At 42.0% G+C, this 22,368-nt stretch overlaps 4 protein-coding genes and 1 non-coding gene across 5 annotated transcripts; 2 read left to right on the forward strand and 3 right to left on the reverse strand.

The window, feature by feature from the left end:
* The first annotated feature begins 1,093 nt into the window (after window positions 1-1,093).
* On the forward strand, window positions 1,094-3,780 carry LOC4332552 (CASP-like protein 4B2). Its single transcript, NM_001417591.1, has 3 exons — window positions 1,094-1,519; window positions 1,629-1,764; window positions 3,101-3,780. The coding sequence occupies exons 1-3, from the start codon at window positions 1,227-1,229 to the stop codon at window positions 3,290-3,292; spliced, it is 621 nt and encodes a 206-aa protein (NP_001404520.1). The 5' UTR covers window positions 1,094-1,226; the 3' UTR covers window positions 3,293-3,780.
* Window positions 3,781-6,758: 2,978 nt separating this feature from the next.
* Window positions 6,759-10,459, forward strand: LOC4332553 (26S proteasome regulatory subunit 4 homolog). The gene is made up of 6 exons (XM_015777315.3): window positions 6,759-7,330; window positions 8,783-9,028; window positions 9,241-9,410; window positions 9,544-9,760; window positions 9,836-9,976; window positions 10,164-10,459. Exons 1-6 carry the CDS (start codon window positions 6,836-6,838, stop codon window positions 10,245-10,247), a joined length of 1,353 nt encoding a protein of 450 aa, XP_015632801.1. The 5' UTR covers window positions 6,759-6,835; the 3' UTR covers window positions 10,248-10,459.
* A 785-nt stretch (window positions 10,460-11,244) lies between these two features.
* On the reverse strand, window positions 11,245-11,325 carry TRNAL-AAG (transfer RNA leucine (anticodon AAG)). The gene has a single exon. It is a non-coding gene; the product is annotated as a tRNA-Leu (tRNA).
* Window positions 11,326-11,677: 352 nt separating this feature from the next.
* LOC4332555 (uncharacterized) lies at window positions 11,678-14,182 on the reverse strand. The gene is made up of 4 exons (XM_015773325.3): window positions 13,772-14,182; window positions 12,772-12,841; window positions 12,468-12,538; window positions 11,678-11,929 (listed from the first exon to the last, which is right to left on the reverse strand). Exons 1-4 carry the CDS (start codon window positions 14,138-14,140, stop codon window positions 11,927-11,929), a joined length of 513 nt encoding a protein of 170 aa, XP_015628811.1. The 5' UTR covers window positions 14,141-14,182; the 3' UTR covers window positions 11,678-11,926.
* An 800-nt stretch (window positions 14,183-14,982) lies between these two features.
* On the reverse strand, window positions 14,983-22,368 carry LOC4332556 (protein SCAR2). The gene is made up of 9 exons (NM_001417592.1): window positions 20,935-22,368; window positions 19,772-19,932; window positions 19,513-19,636; window positions 19,278-19,407; window positions 19,111-19,178; window positions 15,986-19,025; window positions 15,815-15,898; window positions 15,625-15,732; window positions 14,983-15,515 (listed from the first exon to the last, which is right to left on the reverse strand). Exons 1-9 carry the CDS (start codon window positions 21,087-21,089, stop codon window positions 15,474-15,476), a joined length of 3,912 nt encoding a protein of 1,303 aa, NP_001404521.1. The 5' UTR covers window positions 21,090-22,368; the 3' UTR covers window positions 14,983-15,473.

A 22,368-nucleotide genomic window follows, 5' to 3' on the forward strand; every position in this document is an offset into this window, starting at 1 on the left:
ATGAAATTAAGCATGCACTTCGCTCATTCATTGGCATTGAAATGCTTCTTTGATTTTTGTAGTTGTTACTGTTGGATGGGTAGCAGTTGTTAGAATACCTTTTTTGTTTCTTGATTCTTTAACTGCGCTATCCACTAATGAATAGTGTGTGTGTATTAGAAGTAAAAAAAATTAGCTCTAACTTATTAATGATCCATAGTGTCAAGTTTGCATAGGGCCTCCCAAATGTCAGGACCGACTCTAGGGAGGACACCGACGTGGAGGAGGGCATCGACACAGGAAGGGGGAAGGGAGCACGCGGCGGAGGAGCGTGGCTGCTATGGGTGGGGAGGCGAGGCGAGAGGAGGGGAGGAAGATGACGACGTGGCGGCCTTGATAGCGGACGACGACGACGGAGGGGCAACGGTCTCGACAGTGGACGACGACGCGGCGCGGCAGAGGGATGTGGTGGAGGGGCGGTGCCGGTGGAGGGAGGGCGTCGGCACACTGGATCTGGGGATGTGGGGAGAAACGTCGCTCGATTTAGGAGGAGGAGGAAGGCGTGGGGTTCATGCGTGGGGCCCACGATTAGCGAGACGATTTTGGCTGGCCAAAGTTGGCCAGCGTGAGGAGTTTGGCCATTTGTTAAAATGCATTTTTTTATGGGCATTTGTAAATTTGCCATCGGTTTTTTTAATATTGCAAGGATGCTACTCGAATGACAGTTCTAATGGTATTTTTGCAATTTTTCTAGTGGTAGTTTTACAATAATGATTCAAAATAGTGGTAAATTTGCAATTGTCCCTTTTTTTTTTTTATTTAAAGTTGCTAAAATTTAATTTAAAAGTGAGATAAAGAGACTGTTAGAGATGCTCTCGGTCTGCTGTCAGTGTCTTTCGGATAAGTGTAGGACTCCAATCTTACCAAATTTTCTTCCCTGAGGGCAACAACACAGCAGTGGGCCAGCAACGAGGTTGCAACCAGTGTGCAGGCTCCACGTGTCCCGAACTAGGATGGATACAGCTCCCCCGTCCCGTCGCACCGCGCCACGTTACATGCGTCGAGCCGTCAACCTCCCGCTATAATCCCCCCAAGCTTTGCTTTCCGTCTCTGCGTAACAAGTGCCTTTCCGGACTCGCACACAAAGCACCTCGCTTACGGTTTTTAGCACCCACACACACTCCCGGCCAACATCTCACCACCCCCGAGAGAGAAGGCCGCGCGCCGCGCGCTGCTAGTAGTGCTCGATGGCGATGGTCCCCGCCGACGCCGACGCCGCCGCCAAGCCGCCGCCGGACGTGGAGAAGCCGGACTACAGCTCCCAGAACGGCGCCCCCAACTCGGCCGCCGCCGCCGCCGGGGGGGGCGGCGGCGGCGTGGTGGATTCGGTGGTGGCGCGGTGGCGGCGGGAGGACATGCTCGACAAGAGCCCCCTCGCGCTGCACGCGGCCGCCGCGGCGTTCGCCTTCGTCGCGCTCGTGCTCGTCGCCTCCAACCAGCACGGGGACTGGATGGAGTTCGACCGGTACCAGGAGTACAGGTTCGCCACCCTCCCCACCCCCCCCCCCCCCCCCCCCCCCGCCCTGGCCCTCTTCGATTCAAGTTGATGGGGGGATCTTAGGGTGTGTTGTTGCGGTGTTCGATGCTAGGTATCTGCTCGCGATTGCGGCACTGGCGTTCGCCTACTCGCTCGCGCAGGCGCTGCGGCATGCTCTCCGGATGCGCCGCGGCGTCGACCCCGTCCCGACGGCGTCCGGGCGGCTCCTCGATTTCGCCAGTGATCAGGTGAGCTGCTATTGTGTACTAATTGTTTCACCCAAATACTTCTCATCAATCGATTAGACAAAGGAAAGGGGAGCATAAAGATGCAAAAGAGTGGGGGGAAATTTACCATGCTAAAGCAAGAATACCCATTGGGTAGAGATTCCAATTCCGCGGTACAGATTAAAGAGGGTTCAATCCACTACTATGTTTCGCCCATGTTATTTGAAACCCATCCAATGATCCAAGCGATTAATTTACTAACAGGCATACAGTTCTGGTATTAGCTTTAGTTGAAGCATCTTTGACTGTTGGAGTAGCTAGATTTTGTCCATGTAACACTGTGATGTTCTGCTACCAGACATGTCTACAACTTTACAGCCTATGCCCTTTTCTTGTTTCTTTTTGGAAGGAACTAAAAGTGTTTAGAGTACTAGTAGGCTAGTAGCTCGCTGCCTCGCTCAATAATGGTCCTATAATTTGATCAATCGATATGGCAGCGCAACAACAGCAATGATGGTAATGCAGTGGGTAGTATAGCATTTGTATGGGGTAGACAGAAGTGGTTGGGACCATACATTGGAAGTTGGTGGAAGTTTCGGTGTGTTTTGGATCTTCAATGGGTTGCAGATACTACTATATGTCAAAAATCCGTGGTATCTGATGGATGATGCTAAATGTGCTTAAGCCTGAAAGTTCATGTACTAGAATCGTCAACTTTGAATTGGTAGGGGACCGCATTCACTTAGCCCGCCCTGGAGAATATGACTCTTTTGGACCTGTGCCCTTTAGCTAGGATATTTTTTTGTCAGCTCCTGCAATAATATGACTATTTGGCATGTTTCATGAACTCTGTTCATGAAATTGGATTCATGGCAAAACTTACGAAATTTATCTGTGGACCCTATTATGCTAGTACTCAGAAGTAGATTCGCTCAAGTTGACCCATGATGAATTTGCTAGCCCAATTCATTTATAGATTCAATTAATCAACATAAGTTGGACTGATAAGGTCATTTAAATCCTATTGATCAACACAAGGTCATTTATTTTATGCTTACAGCAGACAAAACAAGTTTGTTTCGATTTCATTTTACATGTTTATCTTTCTCACTAGATTCTTTGATGAGGATTCAGACTTTGTGGTTCTTGTCGTGATACCTACACCATGTAGTACAAGGTACCATGCAGTAGGTTATTTTTTCACCGTTATTCTATCGAGAGCCTATTGGGTTATGCTAGCTTCCAACGCTGAGTTGGCTGCCATTGCATTTTCTTTCTCATAATCAAGTCATTCACAAAACATCACAGCCATATATTATGTATCAGATTTAACAGGGACTAGCGGATGCATTTACAGGTAGTCGCATACTTGCTGATGTCTGCTCTCTCTGCTGCTACACCCATTACAAATCGGATGAGATCTGCAGTAATCAACCGCTTCACCGACACGACTGCTGCTGCAATCAGCATGGCCTTCTTGGCATTTGTATCCCTCGCCTTGTCAGCGATAGTTTCTGGATACAAACTCTCCAAACAAACCTACATGTGAAGCATCGTTCTATAGGAGTAAAGCCCATTTCATGTGATCCATTCATCCTGGAGATGCAAGAACTTATGATGACATGAAGGCGTAGTGGTGATTGCTGTTACCTATTGGTAGCTTACACATGTGTACATAAGCTTAGATGCAACATGCCTGAAGCTCTGAAGACCGCAATATTTGTTTAAAATTTGTGCTACCCTTTGACTACCAGAACAACATTTCTGCGGTGATGAGAAGGTGAGAACTGCTTGTTCTGAAGATACAGATAAGTGTACCTATGTGAGCATTTATTGTAGCATCTTTTGTATGTGAGACTGTTATCATTTTATTGTAGCGTCTAAGTTCAATTTGTGTACTAAATTTTTAGCGTGAGGAATTTATGGGCTAGATTTGTCATTTCTATATTCCTTCTTGGTGGTTGGTTTGTGATCGATTTATGTTAGTACAGTCAGATGTGTGTATTTGTTACCGGTTGTGACTTTGTGAGTACATGATCACTTTGTAATGTTGTCCAACTAGTGGTGACTGCACTTCAATTAGACAGCCGTAATAATATAACAGCCCATGGGCCATCAAGAAGATTCAGCTTCAAAAGAAAAGAAAAAAACAGTTGGTCTTTGAAAAGGAGCAAATTTCATCAAACCAGAGATATTATGATCCAAATTACATAAAACCAAAAAGGTTTGTTTTGGCATGTGACATATAACCCCATGTATCATAGTCCAAAAGTTTCACATAACCCCATGTATCATACTCCAAAAATTTCACAAAACCACATCGTTATCTAGTTTGACATGTTATTGTAGCAAAGTAAACAATGTTTAAATTTAGATGGCTACAACCGGTATGCGATTCGTCAAACGAGTTACAAATTTGACATATAATTTTAGAACAATGTTATATTTTTTTATGTCTTAAAAATATGCAATCGTGAAGTTTATGTGCTTGGAGATACATATGATTATAAATGTAATTAGGATATCGACACAACCTCATATACACCACTACGATTTGTTCATTGCTTTTATAATTACATATTTATAAACTTGTTGTATTCGTAATTTAGGCTGCGTTCGATCACCTAATTTGTAGCAAGAATTTTAGCGCATACAAAACGAGAAAACTCATTAGCATATGATTAATTAAGTATTAATAATTATAAACTTGATAAATGGATTTATTTGAATTTTTAAACAACTTCTATATAGATTTTTTTTAAAGAAAACACATCATTTAACAGTTTGAAAAGCGTGCTAACGGAAAACAAGAAAGTTGAAGTTTGGAGTTGAAGAAAAGAATTGGGCCTTATTATTGAAGTAACATGAGTATTTTTTTCATGGTCATATTGAGATCATATTTACAAATTAAATTTTATTTATTTTGCATATATTGGTGGATTAAAATTTTGAGATGGAGAAAACTTTCAGCTTTGTAAATATTTAGCACAAAATATTTTAGTGATGTGCATCTAAACCGCAATAATTTTCAGTGGCATTTTTCTACATTTTTTTTGACAAAATTTGCTATAGGATTTTAAAACTTTGTGTAATTGGCTGCGGGGATACCGCAAGATCATGTCGTTGTTGAGGGGCAAAAGAAATGGTGTAATTGGTCATAGGACACCGAAGATATTATTTTATAATTTCCACGCAAAAAGTGAAGTAACGAATTTTAAAAAGAGAAGTTTACATCTAACTCCAACAGTGGCAGGACCATCGGCTAGCGGCAGTGGGAGCACAAGGCTGAGTTCTTTCCCCAACTTTCCCAACTCACCTCCCTCGTGTTCCACGTGCATGCTTTTCAAACTGTTAAACGGTGTGTTTTTTTGTAAAAAAAAAGTTTCTATACGAAAGTTGCTTAAAAAATCATATTGATCCATTTTTAAAAAAATATTAGCTAATACTTAATTAATCACGCGCTAATGGGCCGCTCCGTTTTCCATGCACAACAAATAAGTTCCCAACCCGACATACGAACACATCCTAGATATGGTTAGCGGGCAGGGGCAAATTTATCTTTTTTAAATTTCTCTTCAAAAATTATAAAATAAGGTTAGCAGGCAGGGGGTAAACTTGTCTTTTTAAATTTCTCTCTTCATTTTTTGCTCGAAAATTATAAAATAATATCACCAGTGTCTTATAAGCAATTACACCAATTTTATTGGGGGTGTTCCTCAATAGTAACACGATTTTACAATGCCCCTTAATCAATTACATAAAATTTGAATATTCTATAACAAATTTTGCATTTTAGGGTTCCGTAGGTCTTCTAGATACACTAAAGCATCTGCGTAAGATGAGCTCGACGATCATGATGTCATGTCACCGAGGGATGAAAACGGAGCAGATAATTCTCTAATAGTTCAGATACGGATATGATTACGGATATTTGCTCTCGGATACGAATACAAGTATGATGTCATGGTTTCCACTGGATACGGATATCCGATGAACAGTGCTATTCGGATATCCGCTGCGAACATGAGACATACCCCAATTCTTTATAACTCTACAACCTTCAATATACCTTTTAGATTTTATAATGAGTAAATATCAGAAAACTATAACTTTAGTAATAAAACTATCAGTTAGCTGCAACATTAGTGGCATGTTTCAGTTTGATGTAACAATAGCGTGGGAAATTATCACAAAACTGCAACTTTTACGTTATATGCTGCTACAGTTGTCATCTATGTACTGTAGCAGCATATAACGTAAAAGTTGCAGTTTTGTGATAATTTCCCACGCTATTGTTACATCAAACTGAAACATGCCACTAATGTTGCAGCTAACTGATAGTTTTGTTACTAAAGTTACAGTTTTCTGAAATTTACTCTTTTATAATAGTAGTCCATCTCTTAACACTAGTCAACACTATTTAATATTATTTAAACTTTAAATATTTTTATAAATTATACTATATTTTATATAAAATGAGCTAATCATATATGATGATATTTGTTTATATTAGAAGTTGAGATGGTTTTTGTGTTAAAAAAATTGTTTCCGTATTTGTGTCCGGTCATATTTGATATTTATTCGTATTCAAGATAATTTGTATTTGTTTTTTTATCCGAGCTATTCGTATTTATTTTTTATCCAGTAAAAATATGAAAATAAATGTGGTATGAGCTCGTTTCATCCTGCTGTCACCACGTAGTAACTCGTTTTCCTTCTTCATTGGCAAGTGTACAGTGGCCCCATCGTTTGGCCTAAACAGCCAAAGAATAAGCCAAAATTTGAATTTTTGAACTTGATTTTGAAGTTGATTTTGAAATACTTTTAACATAATTTTTTTATTAATGTTGGCTTTTAAGTCGCTACGAACAAATCTATAAAAGTTTTACTTATAAATTAATTTTAATTTTCTAATAAGCCAAATAAGCCATTTTAGGCCAAATGTCCAACCGATGGGAGCATAGGAGTATTACTGAGAGAGAATATTTATCAATCTCATCCAGGAAAAAACTTTTATTCCCACTCTCTCCTCTTCCCGATCCCCCCAACACCCAAACCCTAACCCTCGAAGCGACGCAACCCACCGGCGGCGATGGGGCAGGGCACTCCCGGCGGGATGGGGAAGCAGGGCGGCCTCCCCGGCGATCGCAAGCCGGGCGACGGCGGCGCCGGCGACAAGAAGGACCGCAAGTTCGAGCCCCCCGCCGCGCCGTCCCGCGTCGGCCGGAAGCAGCGGAAGCAGAAGGGGCCCGAGGCGGCGGCGCGCCTGCCCGCCGTGGCGCCGCTCTCCAAGTGCCGCCTCCGCTTGCTCAAGCTGGAGCGGGTCAAGGACTACCTCCTCATGGAGGAGGAGTTCGTCGTCAGCCAGGAGCGGCTGCGACCCAGCGAGGACAAGACGGAGGAGGACCGATCCAAGGTCGATGACCTCCGGGGCACCCCCATGAGCGTTGGCTCGCTTGAGGAGATCATCGATGAGAGCCACGCCATCGTCTCGTCGTCCGTCGGGCCGGAATACTATGTTGGCATATTATCATTCGTCGACAAGGACCAGCTCGAGCCAGGGTGTGCCATTCTGATGCATAACAAGGTATTAATGTGTATAATTTCCCCTTTTCCTGATGGATTGGTTCAGTGGGATTGGAAGCACCACACTAACACATCAGTAGTTCATGGTTTGGTGATTGGGTCGAAAAGGTTGGTTAGAACTAGACTTATGGAACAGACTAAGAATATTCAGGTCATGGCGGGATAAGAAAAAAAATGAGGTGAATATGACCGGAGCATTTTCTACTAGTAATTATGAATGTTTTTATTGGTATGGTAGAGTTTCTTCTGAAGAAAAAAAAAAGGTTAACCATATAATGTATGAATGGTTGTCATGGTAGAGTTGCTTGCAGATGGAAAACATTTAAACATATATGTACATCAATCTAGTAGCATTAAGGTATTCTATGCCCACAACCCAGTAGCATTTAGGTAATCTATGCTTGACTTGTGTTGTAGGCAATCAGATCAGATGGTGCACATTCGGTACCTGCAAATGGTAACAGTAAAATTATAAATATTTCGCGGACTTCTTCAGAAGAAACTCAAAGTAACTATGTTTTTTTTTCGTTAAATGCCAGTTTTTTTGTTTGCCTACTGGTTCCTATATGTGATGGAGGCCAGTTTCAGGCTTGTACTAGAATCACCAAATTTTCTTTTGAAGGGCAATAAACACTTTGATGGTTGAGAAAGCAAATAGTATTAATTTAATTTGACTCCATTTGTATGTAAGATTGCCATATTTAAGGGTCGCGGCTACCTTACATTTCAGTGGGCGATGCATATGCAACTCTTACAACCTTAATTTCGAACACTGTGGGAACTCTGCATGACTAAGATTAAGTATTGGTTGAAGATTGAATGTCTTGGAAAAGAGTGATTATTATGAACAGTGTAATCTAATCCTTTGGATGTAATTTAGTAAGTTTATTTTCTCCATGGGAGCATTTCACTTTTAGGAGTGCACTGTTCCTTTTTTGTTCTGTTTTTTGTCTGTCAACACCATAATTTCTTTGTAGCACACCTTTTCTTATATGTGTCTAGTGTCTTCAATTATATCCACTGGAAGCATCTCCCAGTCTTTCTCAGTTTATTGCCACTTTGGAAATCTTTGATATAATTTTTATTCAATGGTGAAATTATTATGGCACTGTTTTGATACAATAGACTTGAAGCTTTAGAGCAAGGATAATATTGGGCTATAAGCCAACTATAAACTTATGTGAGGTGAGAGATAAAGAAAAATATGGAGAGTTGGCTTTCATGCAAGAGCTAGCTCCCTCTACACATGCTTCAAGACAGATGCATTAATTTTATAGGGTAGAAAAAGAGAGGAGAAAAAAAAAAGAGCTAATCTTATAGCTAACCTACTATACATGTTAGCTCTAATATGAGCTTATAACCAATAGTTGGCTCTACTATTAAACTTGCTCTTATGCTCTTTTTTACTTGTGAGAAGTTTTTTATAACCAAACTTGATAAATCATTTCTTCAGGTTCTCTCTGTGGTTGGAATTTTGCAAGATGAGGTTGACCCTATGGTTTCTGTCATGAAAGTTGAAAAGGCACCTTTGGAGTCTTATGCGGACATCGGTGGTCTGGATGCCCAAATTCAAGAGATTAAAGAGGCTGTTGAGCTTCCCTTGACTCATCCTGAGCTATATGAGGACATTGGAATAAGGCCTCCCAAGGGAGTAATATTATATGGGGAACCTGGCACAGGCAAAACTCTACTTGCAAAGGTTTGTCTCTTTTTCTTAGGACATTGAAGTCTTGAATTCCCATGTTTACTCCATTTCAAATTCAATTCATTAATAAACTAGTAACTTAATAAATGCTAGTTATTCATTTCATGTTCATATTTTTGCATATGATTAAAAAGGTGCAAATTTGATATTATATAGCTATATTTTTTCCTTGAAAATTCATGAATATCTTTTTGTAATTATTGCAGGCGGTTGCTAATTCTACATCAGCAACATTTTTGCGTGTTGTTGGGAGTGAGTTGATCCAAAAGTACCTTGGTGATGGCCCCAAGCTTGTAAGAGAATTGTTTAGGGTGGCTGATGATCTTTCTCCGTCAATTGTCTTTATTGACGAGATTGATGCAGTCGGAACAAAGAGGTAGAGTAGTGCATACTTCAAATGGGAAGTCTTCTATATGATGAATGTTGTTTGTGTATAGTAAAAGATTGGTGGAACTTCCCATGAAATAGTTTATATGAGTATTGATGAACTTTTTTTTTTCTCCTTATAGGTATGATGCTCATTCGGGTGGAGAGCGTGAAATTCAGAGAACCATGTTGGAGTTGCTTAATCAGCTGGATGGTTTTGATTCAAGGGGAGATGTTAAAGTTATTTTAGCAACAAATCGCATTGAAAGTCTTGACCCAGCTTTGCTTCGACCTGGTCGGATAGACAGAAAGATTGAATTTCCGTTACCAGATATTAAAACCAGGAGGCGGATCTTCCAGGTGCTTTTCTACAATGTTTCAAGTTCTGTCTTATTGGAAACCTGCTTCGTTCTTATCAATAGTTTTTGGGTGCAGATACACACATCTAAGATGACATTGGCAGATGATGTTAACCTAGAAGAGTTTGTGATGACCAAGGATGAGTTTTCTGGTGCTGACATCAAAGCAATATGTACGGAGGCCGGATTGCTCGCTTTAAGGGAGCGCAGAATGAAGGTAACTCAGCTTTGTTTTCTCAACCAGACTCCTTGCTCTCTAGTACTGTTAATGTTAAAACTTTCGAGCATACTAAGTGCCAATCCTTTCAGATCTGAGTTTGAGCTGCGCTCAGAACATATTTGCATGGAATGCAAGTCTTTGTTGCACTTCTCTTTTTACATTTGCTGTTCTTCTGTTGCTTTAGGTGACACATGCCGATTTCAAGAAGGCCAAAGAGAAGGTCATGTTCAAGAAGAAGGAAGGTGTACCGGAAGGGCTTTATATGTGAGACATCCACCACTCATCAGCACCAGAATTACCTCCAGGACACGGTTAAGTGTAATAGAGAACTGGTAGAGCTGGTGTTTGGTTCAATGTTCGGAGAATGTTTGCTTACACCCTTCTTATTCAGCAATGTCGAACTAAAGAACCCCCTGAACAATGTATGGCTACCAGGAATGCATGCAGTTACGGTTCAATGTTAAATGCTTTTTGATCAAACATGGGATTCCTGATTGTTTGAACAGATGCAGTTCTGATTATGGACCGGTTGTCAAATTGCACTTTTTGATTAAGGCGAATCTGATCAAAACCATCACGTTATCATTCTAATTCAATAGTTGATTGTGATTATCATGTTATTACTCTAAATAGAATCCGGTAAAAATCCATACTACATGGGCATACCATCGAGGGGAAGACAGCAAATTGCGAAACGAAACGTGTACAGGTGACATGTGATATGCTGGGATAAGAAATGATTTGAGGTCGTATTATCAGAGCCAAAAAAAGGCTTGCAAGTTCAAATGGTGAAGAAGCTAAGGGGGGAAACCTGCATTTAGTTCGAGCGAAATAATTCGAAAAATGAAATGATTTAAGGTCGTATTATCAGAGCAAAAAAAAAAAAGGCTTGCAAGTTCAAATGGTGAAGATGCTAAAGGGGGGAAACCTGCATTTAGTTCGAGCGAAATAATTCGGAAAATAAAAAAGAGTTCGAGCGAAATAATTCGAAAAATGAAATGATTTAAGGTCGTATTATCAGAGCAAAAAAAAAAAGGCTTGCAAGTTCAAATGGTGAAGATGCTAAAGGGGGGAAACCTGCATTTAGTTCGAGCGAAATAATTCGGAGGAAACCTGCATTTAGTTCGAGCGAAATAATTCGGAAAATAAAAAAGTGTCAATTTGTTGAGAGTGGGATTTGGGCGTGGAAATGGTGAAGATGCTAAAGGGGGGAAACCTGCATTTAGTTCGAGCGAAATAATTCGGAAAATAAAAACGTATAAATTTGTTGAGAGTGGGATTTGAACCCACGCCCTTTCGGACCAGAACCTTAATCTGGCGCCTTAGACCAACTCGGCCATCTCAACCTGTTTGCATATGAACTGAATTTAAATATACTATTCTTGATGAGAATGAATACACACATAATTTTGTACTAATCCTCTTGGTCCCTTTGGATGGCTATTCATGAATCTTTAAGCTCGTGTACATGCTTGTATTTGTTTTGTTTTTTTTTAATTTGGGGTGGGGATTATTGCGCAGTTTTAGTTTTTGACAGCTTTGCCCATTAGTTAGGCGTGTTTTAATTATTCTTTTACAATTTTGTGTATTTCTTACCTGTGGATATTTCAAAATTCGTACCTATTTCTGACCCATTCACAATTTGAATTTTACAGAATTCGCCATTTAGGACATGCAACAAAGAGATGAGAATGCTCGTGACAAAACAAAAAATCGAATATCCTTACTGATTCCTCGTATGCTCAGTGTTCAGTGAAACCCATCCTGAGAATTTTACATTTTCAATGATAAGTAAATTTGTAAACCACACAAACGAGAACAGAGCACCATACACGCTTAACTAATAGGGCACGCAAATAATCTCCTTGATAGAACCGCGTATTTCATGCATCATGGGGTACATCATGTCATCATGGGGTAGTTTTTCTTGCCTTGCTGGTTTTGTAGTCACTGCAAAGTAAATGACTTTTTAAAACTTGTTTTCAATCAAATGGAAAAAGTAACAGAATGTCTAAAAAGTATACATACTTCGCTCTACATAGTGCACATTTTCTCAAAAAATATACTTAATTTCACATGTATTTTAAGATCAAATTTCATGTATATACAACCCTGCTTTTATGTGCTACAAAACAAGATCAACAGAGTATTCAAGTCTCAAGAGAAAAGGAGGAATAAAAGTGATCTTTTTTTTTGCTGTCCTTGAGGAGGGTACCGGTTCTGAAGAGACTAATTTATTTAGTTGTGTGGATCATAAAAATGGTTTATACTCAATACCAAGCAATCAATCACATGAAATCCTAAATTCTTCATTGTGCAACTAAATGGTCTATACGTGGTGAGCTAACCCAAATGTGCAGGACATCTATGAACCGAAACAAAGATTGTTTCTCAACAATCAACATCTGGAACTATAATGGTTAACTACAAGACGCCAGAAAATGGAGACTGTTGTGGATCACAGTGGCACATGGGACATGAAACTTACCTTTCCAGTAACATGTGATTGTTTGCCTGTTTCCTTGGAATCATCTGAATCTGAGTCACTAGCATTGTATCCTGCAACAAAACAATATGTCAGCCCCAGAAACAGTAGAAATTTTTTTTCTTTTTCTTTCTTTAACCTTCACAAGCCCAAGATACTTGAAAAGAACAGAAAAACAGAAGCAGGAGACAAATGCAAGCCGGAGATACCAGAAAAACAGAATACTGAAGGGTCCTTGAATTCTAGAGGAAAAAAAAAACCGAATGGTCTTAAATATAGGCAGGATGTTACACTGCGGATCGCTAACCTGGGCGTTTGTTGCTAACTTTCCAGACTGTAGATCGATATCGTGATGCTTTCTCCGTCCAAATTTGAGCCTATGTGATAAAGATGTCATTGTCAATCAACTAAAAAATTGTAGCAAAGCAACATAAAGAAGAATAATGCATCGAATAAAAAAGAAACAGAAACCCAAAATCTCAGTAAGAATGCTTGGTGACAGGCCCTATGTTATAAAACCTACTGCTGCCAGGCCCCAGTGCGAAACACAGATTTGGCATGCCTATACTGTTAACCAATCTTATCTGCTTTGAGCTCCAGTTTTCCCCTAGGAATATTACATGCTCCTGGTTGTAATTCCTCGTTCTTTTGTGCTCTGCATTTTCACTTGATGCGCCTTAGAGGGATGAGTAGCCTCCAACCAAGATGGAAAGTGGCAAGCCATCCCCACCCCCTCTGACAACATGCACCTGTCCAATCTAGGTGGATGTACAAGCAACGCCTAAAATTTTGGTTTAAGTTTTAACTCTATGTTAAGAAAACTCTAATGTGAATGTCAAAAAGCTGTAACTGGTATATCCACATTCACCAAAGGACTGGAAAAATGGTACCAGGTAGTTTCTGTTAGAATGTTAACCATGAGAACACAATTAAAAAAGACGATTTATGATTAATTCCATCTGTATTATGATTGCAGATGTAACAGTAAGCATGTTTACGAGCAGATTACAAGTTCAATTGAACCGATTTCCTCCATTGACGATGGTTAGCATTTAGCAAGGAAGCACACAAGCTAAATTAGCTAGTGGTTGATGAAGTTTATCGGTCACATACAGTTATGAGGGAAAATCTATGAAATTACTACAATAGTAACAGAAGCATATATAAATTCTACCCAGCAGATGTAAATACACTGATCCATATCGAAGATTTTATCAATTGCCATATTCAGAAGCAAGATATAAGAAAGGCTCATTACTTCATTTTACTCGAGAGCCCACCAAGAAGCGAAAAGGAAGGGGGCTCACCTTGTGCTCGTTCTTGTTGACGCCGTAGCCGCTGCGGTACATCTGGCCGACGAGCACCTGCATGGCGGCGTCGCCGGCGCGGGCCTCCTTGAGCGTGTCCTGGAACCACCGCCTCGTGCAGTCCAGCACCACCTCGGAGAGCGGCACCCGGTCGTCCTCCTGCAGTCCGCACGCCGCCGCCAAATCCCGCACCTCCGCGCGCCCGGCGCTGGCGCCGGCGCCGGCGGCGTTCCTGGGCGTATCCAGCGGAGCGGCGGACGGCTTCCCCGCCTTGCCGCCTTGGGAGGGGCGGGATCGGAGGCCGCGGGCGGAGGGGCGGAGCGCGGCGCGGATGGCGGCGAGGCCGTCGGCCGGGAGGCGCTTGGCCATGCAAGGTGGGGGTTTCCTCGGGAAGGGAGGGGGAGTGGAGGCGGATTCGCGAGGAAGGCGAGGGCTTTTCTGCGAAAAGGGAGGCGTCCTCGTTTGTGAAGGGTGGAAAAGTTGGTGGCGTGGAAGGGAATATTGTGATTTATTTATCTTTTTTTTTCCTTTTACTTTGGTGCTTTAGATTTGTTGTTTGTCATATTGGACTTTGGTGCTTTAAATTTGTTGGATGTCATATTGTCATATTGGATCGTGGATGGAAGAAAACAGTGAGATTTGACAAGTGAAAATTGTAGGGCTTCGCCGGAAAAGAAGATGGTGGATGGAAGAAAACAGTGAGATCTTGACAAGTGGAAATTCTAGGGCTTCATGGGAAAAGAAGATTCCTACTGATTTTATATTAGTTTCTTTTAACGTGTTGTTTAAAAAGACGCAGGTCGAGATAAAACCCTAACCACAATACACTTCTACTGAAAGCATAAATATGTGTGGTATTTGTGGATATCAGGATTTAAATTCTGATGAATAGTCATGCACCATGACTCTACTAACCTATTATGTTAGTTAAGGGGTGTATGAAAATGGTTTTATTTGATTAAACACCTACATGTGTGATTATGTCCCTTTTCTAAAAAAAAGTCCGTGTTATCATGTAAACAGTCTTATCTTGATCCAGTCCCAGCACCATCTGGAACCCACTCACCTGTGATGGCGACTGCCCAAGTAGTATTTGCATCTATAATTCTGTTTCAGTTTTGTCCAGAATGTTTTGTTTTGTCATACTATATAATAATATTATAGAAAAAGGTCCTTTACAAGCTCCATAAGTCAGAAGACCAGGAAATCTTGGCATATATGCATTATGTATTATTATATACCCTCAAGATTCATTTTTTCATCAAAAAGAAAACACACTAACTAGTCCTATCAGGCATATACAATCCTCACCGTGCATCAAGTTACAGGAGGCCCATCGACAAAGACAACAAAGGCCATGTTTGGAAGGAGGGAATTTCTCTGGATTTCAACGGAATTTGAATTGTTCGACGTGAAATCCCTATGAAATTCCTGTTCCAAACGGGGCGTAAACACATCACGTGCCGGAAAAGCGGGAAAAAATTGATATACCGTTTACATGTTGCATCTTCATGGCATGAACTTCATATGAGACATTAAGCTTCTTTATCAGATGATACCCTGTAGTTCATTTCACAGTTTGCTAGCTCTACTTATGCAAGAACAGGAAACGCAAGTCCATGATGGCATGATCACCACAGACCTTGTGAAATGTGAATGTGAAGAAACATCAGGCGCCAAATTGCATGCTCTGAGGAATCAGCTAGTCACTCCAGCTATCCTCATCATCGTCATCAGCAACAGCCTGTTTGATTTACAGGAGAGAAAATAATCATATGACCATAGATGACAAAGCTATGATCAGCTGAAACTGTAAGGGAGATTAATAATGTTGCAAGAGATGGTTTATAAACCTGGCGAATAGCATTAGCCCTCTCCAGGATGGCCACCACTTGCAAGTTCGTTCTTGGAGCACCCATCATGTTCGGTCTCTTTGCAAGAACTGGCTTCAAGTTGAAAGACTGTGAAGTAAACAAGAAAAAATTACATTAGCAAAACTAAACTCAATGCCAATGTTTTTAGGTCCAACAGTGAGTACTTTACCTTATTCTTTATCTGTTCCAGTATTGTGTTGTTCTCGTCTGAAAGCTTGATAGAAGGCTGAACCAAAGTTGGAGCCCTTTTTAGCTAATAAAGCATGAGAAAGATAGACATTTGGTCAGGTGAAATCTTAGTCATAAAGTGGTGAAACGAATAATGCAAAAATAACCATACCATGCTTCTATCATGAGCAGTAACTTGGAATAGAGGATATTTAGGTGGTGTTGGCACTCTCGGTGGTGAAAACTTTGCTACTTCCTCTTCAAATGAAGAAGACGATTCCCTTGCCGTGCCAGCAGAACTATCATGTTGTCCATCTTCCTGTTGCACCAACAAGTCAGAATTCTTCGTATCATCCTGACAAGTAACTCCATTTGGTTCCTTTTCTTCTGAATCTGCTATTGCATTTCCCTTTCCAGCTAATAAATTCTTTTCATTTTGATCATATATTTTGTAGTCATCCCTCTTTTCTGCTGACAGACCAGTAGTATGCATGCCATTGCAATTGAAAACTCCAGTGCTAAGCTGGCGTTTTCCTCCTTTCTCCTGTCCAGATATTGATTTTATATCTACAAGCTCAGACCATGCCTCCTCTGGAATTACTATAAGCTCAGATAACTGTGAAGTTTCAAGATTGTCGCCTTCTACTGAAGCAACACCTCCCACGCTCTTGAATTCTGATGTGGAGAATGAATCAGAAGCTTGCACATCATACTCATTGAGTCCTTTGAGGTGGCTTTCTTGAGAATCCCTACCAAACATTATATTTGTCTGGATCTCATTAGAAACTTTTGCCACTACCATTTCCTTCTCTGGAGTGACCGAAGTCGAGCCATTCTGCAGACTTGCTTCCTGAAGAATTTCAGGCTCTCTATTTCTTTCATCCTGTGAGGAGTAACTCTCATTTTCCTGGTACTTAACTGGAGGTTTTGGTCTTGGTGGTCTCCCAAATTTTGCAGATAAAACTGCAGGCCCTGGCTGAAGTTTTGTTGTTCTCCATTGCATTGGCGGGAGAGGTGGTAGTGGCGGTGGTGCATCTTCAGTATCTTTGGAAGAATTATTTTCCTGTAAAATTCCATTAGGTGGTTTAGCAGGAAGTACATTCAACGACTTCTGCATTGCACCATTAAGCATCCAATCAAAACTTGAGATGTTTGGTAATGGCACATCTCTAGAGTCTGGAGCTAGTGCATCTCTGAACAAATCAGAACTGCTGTCAATGCACAAAATGGGGTTTTCATGTATTTCTTCAGTGTCTACAGACAGATCTGGAGTTGTACCCACCATGGATGAGCTGCACAGTGGTAATGGCTCATTTTGTCCTTCAACTTCACAGCTGCTGACATGAGTTAAATCTTGTGCAAAACTGGTTTCTGGATGTAAACAGCATTGTTCATTATATTGGACGGCCACATCATTGGTTGTTGCTGATTCAACAACCACTGTAGATACATTGGATTCTGTTATTGTTCCTGACAATGTGATATGCATTTCAGAGATGTCATTGTCTACATTTTTACCTGCCAAGGCATCATCTGCATCTGTAAGAGTGAGTGGTGCCATCTGACAAGGATCATCAGATTGCTTGGATGAGATCGGTGAGGAGATCAAATCATCTGAAACCACTTGCTCTTCTATGTACTCGGTGTTTTCATCCAATGTGTATGCATCGGACTCATTGCTTTCCTCGACATCTTCCTCGTTCACCTTCTCTTCAGTAATACTGCCTTCTTCTAATTCTTCGCCTATATCAGGGCCATTTTCAGGGACAACTTCAGTATGAATATCTTCAGTCACTTCCCTATAAAAATGTTCCCCAATCTGATCTTGAGTATTTTCGGGTGCATGATCCAACAAATTGTCAACAGTTACAGGACCTGCACATTGTTGTTCCTCTTGAGAACGTAACAATGCAATGTCCCGAAATACATTTCCATCAACTGAATCTTGGGGACTATCACTTGGTGGAACATCATGGTCATACTCTTGGTTCACTTCTTCTGGTCGACATGCTCTTGAATCAACGTTGTCTTGAGGTGAATCAGGAGGAACGCTTTGCGTGGCACTCCCCATAATTTCAATAGGAGGGTGAGACATTTCCAGACACTTCATATCACATCCCTCACCATTTGCTTCAAATTCATATAACTCAGTGTCTTTGGTGCCATCAATCTTCAGCTCAAGCAACTGCTTGGCCATGTTTCTGAGGGAATCAGAGAACGGATCATGCTTTTTGGAGAGTTTTCTCGGCAAAATGCCCACTTTTGAAACAATAAGCTCCATGCTGCCCACATACTTTGATTTCTTGCTCGCTGTCTTCTTGAAGGAAATGCCTGCAATGATGGGGTTATCCTTTTCTTTCTTTGTAGTGCCAACTGTACCATTTGATTCAACAGTACTGACAACACCATTTGTATTTGATTCAGTAGCTGATGATCTCATGTTATGCCCAGAAGGATGGACATCTCCAAGGAGCAATTCCTCCAAAGAACTGGTCCTCTCATGCTCGCATGACACCGGTTTTTCTTGTGCAAACAATTCCTCCAACGAGCTGCTCCTCTCATGTTCACCAGCAACAGGTTTGGCCTGTGGTGAAGGGACACAGACATACCCTTGATGGTGATCATTATTTTCTTCCTCTGCTGGGACAACATCTGAAGAGTTAGGCACCATTGAGCCATTGTTCCTGAAGCTAATAGACCCTGAAACCGCGGCACCGTGAACATCAGAGCACGGTTTGCTGGACTCCACCGGTACCAAGGCACGGTGTCCATGATCTCTGTGCTCTGTGTCTGTCTCAACCTCAGAATCCATTGTGGTGAGAGCGTCCACGTAGATGTCAACTTCAGAGTTGTATCCCTTGCTGCTTCCTGCAGACCGAGCATCCGAAGAACGCGATAGTGCTTCTTCTGATAACAATCTGTTCTTGCCAGCCATCACGTAGTTGTTTTCCTTGCCTTTGTCCATGCTGCTGAATGTGTCTACCATGATGTCCCTCTCTTCAGTGTTTGTGTCAGGTGAGTCAGTGAAAGATATCTGCACTTCTGAATGGTTCATGGAGCAGGGCTTCTCATCTGGTGAAGTTTCTCCGTAAAGATTCTGCATCTGTGGCCTGAAGCTTCGGAACACAGATCCATTTAGTTGTCGGTACTTCAGTTGCCGGCGCCTTGTTGGGACTTCATCCAAAGCTTCACCAGACAAATCTGTCTCCAATCTACAAAAAAGAAATTGCCGTTTGTCTGAGATTAAAACAGAAGAGAAAATTCTGGGTGGTATGAGATGATTATAGTGGGTGCTACTTGGAGTCATTGTTGGCTGCATTAGGTGGTCTGAAAATCTCAGAATTTTGCAAGGTCGGCCTGATCTCCTGGAAGAAATGGAAAAGAAATGACAAGCACTCAATCTATTAGGTTCAGTCAAATAGGATCATTCTACCGAAGAAATCTACTGTTTTCAGTTTCATTACCATAGCTCTAAGAGGTCTTCTTTCTCTTTGAATTCCTTGCTCTAGCATGCTAGAACATGCAGAATCTGTCTTGAAGAAGGACGGGTCTGTGTATCTCTTCAAGCAAGCTCCCTCACCACCAATGTCATACCTGCAAAAATGCATGATCATATCCATAAAGATCAGCATTATCTTCAGTCATCAGTAGGTGCAAGCTCAACACACACATGAACAGAAAAAGGTTAGGCCATCATACTTGTCAAGCATGAACAATTTGGGAGGCCCATGACACTTCTTGATGGAGTCCATGATGAAGCGAGGCGTGTCGCCTTTTGTCACAACCCCACTTTCCAACCTCGGATTCGAATGCCACTCGATTCCTGCAAAAAAAACCAATCGATTTTTTATGAACGAGACCAGTAGAAGACGCTTTCCTTAGCAGAAACAGGTAGAGGTGACAGAAGTTGTTTCTTTCAGAATGCAGAGAAGCTTGTGTTGTGTGCTGTTGCACATACCCCTGTTAGAAGCAACATACAGGTAGTCTGTATGACAAGAGTCTTTCTCCACGAGTGGCAACTCTGCCTCCAGCTGCTGCACCCGGAGCATGAGCCCATGCCCTCGTGCAGATGCTGTCATCACCTCATCGTACAGACCATGGAACACCTGTGCAGCAAATCTGCACACATGCAATGGGACAATTTGATGGCATCATGATTTGCATTATGACATGATGATACTAAGATTGCCAGAAGTTCTAGTTATGTTGCCGTGTGGTGACATGGAATCTTTACTGATTATAGCAAAATATATCAGTTGAGGCTTTTAATTAGTTGGTGTATCCAAAAATAGCCAAATCATTATTGTTCATAAAGTGAAAAGAAGAGTACTCGACACATGTGTCCTATGTCCTAACAGCCATCTGGTGTAAGGCTTAAATGGAATTCAAGAACGTCTGATGAATTTTGATGCGCATTTTGGACTTCTGCCAACTGATTCCAACGTTGATAAACAACAGAAATGCCAAGGATCATTATCATCGCAATCACAGCAACAGCTAAAGGGATGAATCCAGGTCAAACTATGGTTGCTTTTATGCAATTCTTTGTTTTCCGTTGCTTCAACCTCCAGGCTCTAAGAAATCAATCAGAGCATCCTTCAATAGATGAACGCGAACCTGAGACTTTTTTCTTAAAAAAAAGTTGGGCCATAAAGTGCTAGTACATGATGACCAGTACGTGCTCGATCACAATCAGAAGACGGGGGAGAAAAAAAAAAGATATTTTTTGTTGGAGTTGCTGAGCTAGGACTAGGACATTACCAGAGTTAACTACCTGGAAGTCAAATGGCTAACACATCAATCACCTACCTATTCGAAGAAAAAAAGGATCACCAAGGCCTCCGGTGTTTGTTCATAACAAATGCATTAGGTCATTAGGTGATCTACTGCGATCAACATCCCATCACCATTGACCCCCAGCAAATTGCGACGCAACAATCCCAGGAAATTCGCCAAATAATAACTCAGAAAAAAATGCTCTCAAGAAATATAATCAGAAAAGCTCACCATCCATGAGGAATTCAACCGGGAGAGCAATCGAAGAAGGCGTTTTTTTTCTCTCTCTCTCTCGAAATAAATCAAAGTAAGACATGTGAGGACGGGGAGGGAGGGTCGTCGTACTCTGCGAGGTCGCCGAGCTGGCGGAGGACGCCGACGAGGCCGGCCATGGCGACGCCATCGAGGACGGCCTCCGGGTCGTGCTGGTTGGCCCGGCGGTAGAGCTCGCGGCCGCCGAGCGAGTACTCGTTGCCGACCTCGTGCCTCGACAGGGGCATTGCCCTCCACCTCTCCTCCTTGCAGCAACAATGGCAGCTTTTTCTCGTTGCAGCTGCCGGTGCGCGCCGCTGTGCCACTGCGCAGTGCAGCTTCCAATTCAGATGGCTAAGAGAAGAGCTCTCTGCGCTGCCTTTTACGCTTTTTTTGGCGCTTCGTCTTCTTCGTCGCCTCGTCGGGTCGGGGCGGGCCTTTTGTTTCTTCTCCAAGGTGTATTTCTTTCTCGTAAGCACACGATGACACAACACATCAGCAGGGGAGAGGAGATGGAATTAAGGAGTTGTGGGAGGCTAATTAATTCTCCGTCCGTTCTCCCGGGGGAGGGGTGAGGTCAGGTCAAGCGGGACCCACCGGGAGGTGACTCTACTACCCATGTGGGCCCCACCGTACCGCCGGCGGAGTGCATCTGAACTTGTTAATTTTGTTGGCTTTGTTGCTGCTCGTGTATGCGACGATTCTTGTGAACTCCCATTATACGTAGTACTCTCTACTTACTGCTAGGGCATGCGTGAAATAGCTGAGAAATTTGGAATCGAAAGGTAAAATTCTTCTGTTGAAATGATCTGCACATTTGCGTTTTTGTGTGGACAGAACAGAACATCCAAATGCTGTCGTCGTCACTTCATCATATCCGCAGCAATTTTGTAATGCCCCGATTCCGTCATCACTTGATCGTATAATCTCCCCTTTCTTTCGTCAGGGATAAGAGAACGACCATGAAATTGTCTTTGCTGCTTTGTTTCCTAGCACAAGGAATATCACGGGCTGCAGCCAGAGACAACAGTAAAACCTATACTTCTGTATGAATTGTTGAAAACAAATCATAGTTAGTACCATTCTAAGCAACCCCAGAAAAAAATCCATCTACATCCAGCATACTCCCGGCCCACAGGTGAAAAAGGCGAATTAACCCACAGCAAAAACAAGCAAACGCCTTTTAACATGTCACATGGTTTCCTCCCGGCCCCCTCTTACACGACAAAAATACTGTTCACAAGGTCAGTACGCTACAAGATTTATCTCGTGTGATTTTTGCCGGAACGAACGGTGTCCAGCGACAAGACAACGCCCCTACAAATTCCAGGCTACCGGCTACCTGTACCGACCTGATAAGAGATACTCCTACCAGCACATAGGTTGCACGAGTGAGCACAACTACACTGTAGCCTGGCTGGCTGAGTGGCTGTGGCTATCTTCGCGCGATCGCTTTTCCACTAGAAACATGCCAATGCATGGGTAGCATGCACAATATACGTTCATGGACTTCAAAGTTACTCATAG

The sequence above is a fragment of the Oryza sativa genome, chromosome 3, assembly GCF_034140825.1.
Source record: "Oryza sativa Japonica Group chromosome 3, ASM3414082v1".
In the NCBI taxonomy this organism is placed as follows: Eukaryota; Viridiplantae; Streptophyta; class Magnoliopsida; order Poales; family Poaceae; genus Oryza; species Oryza sativa.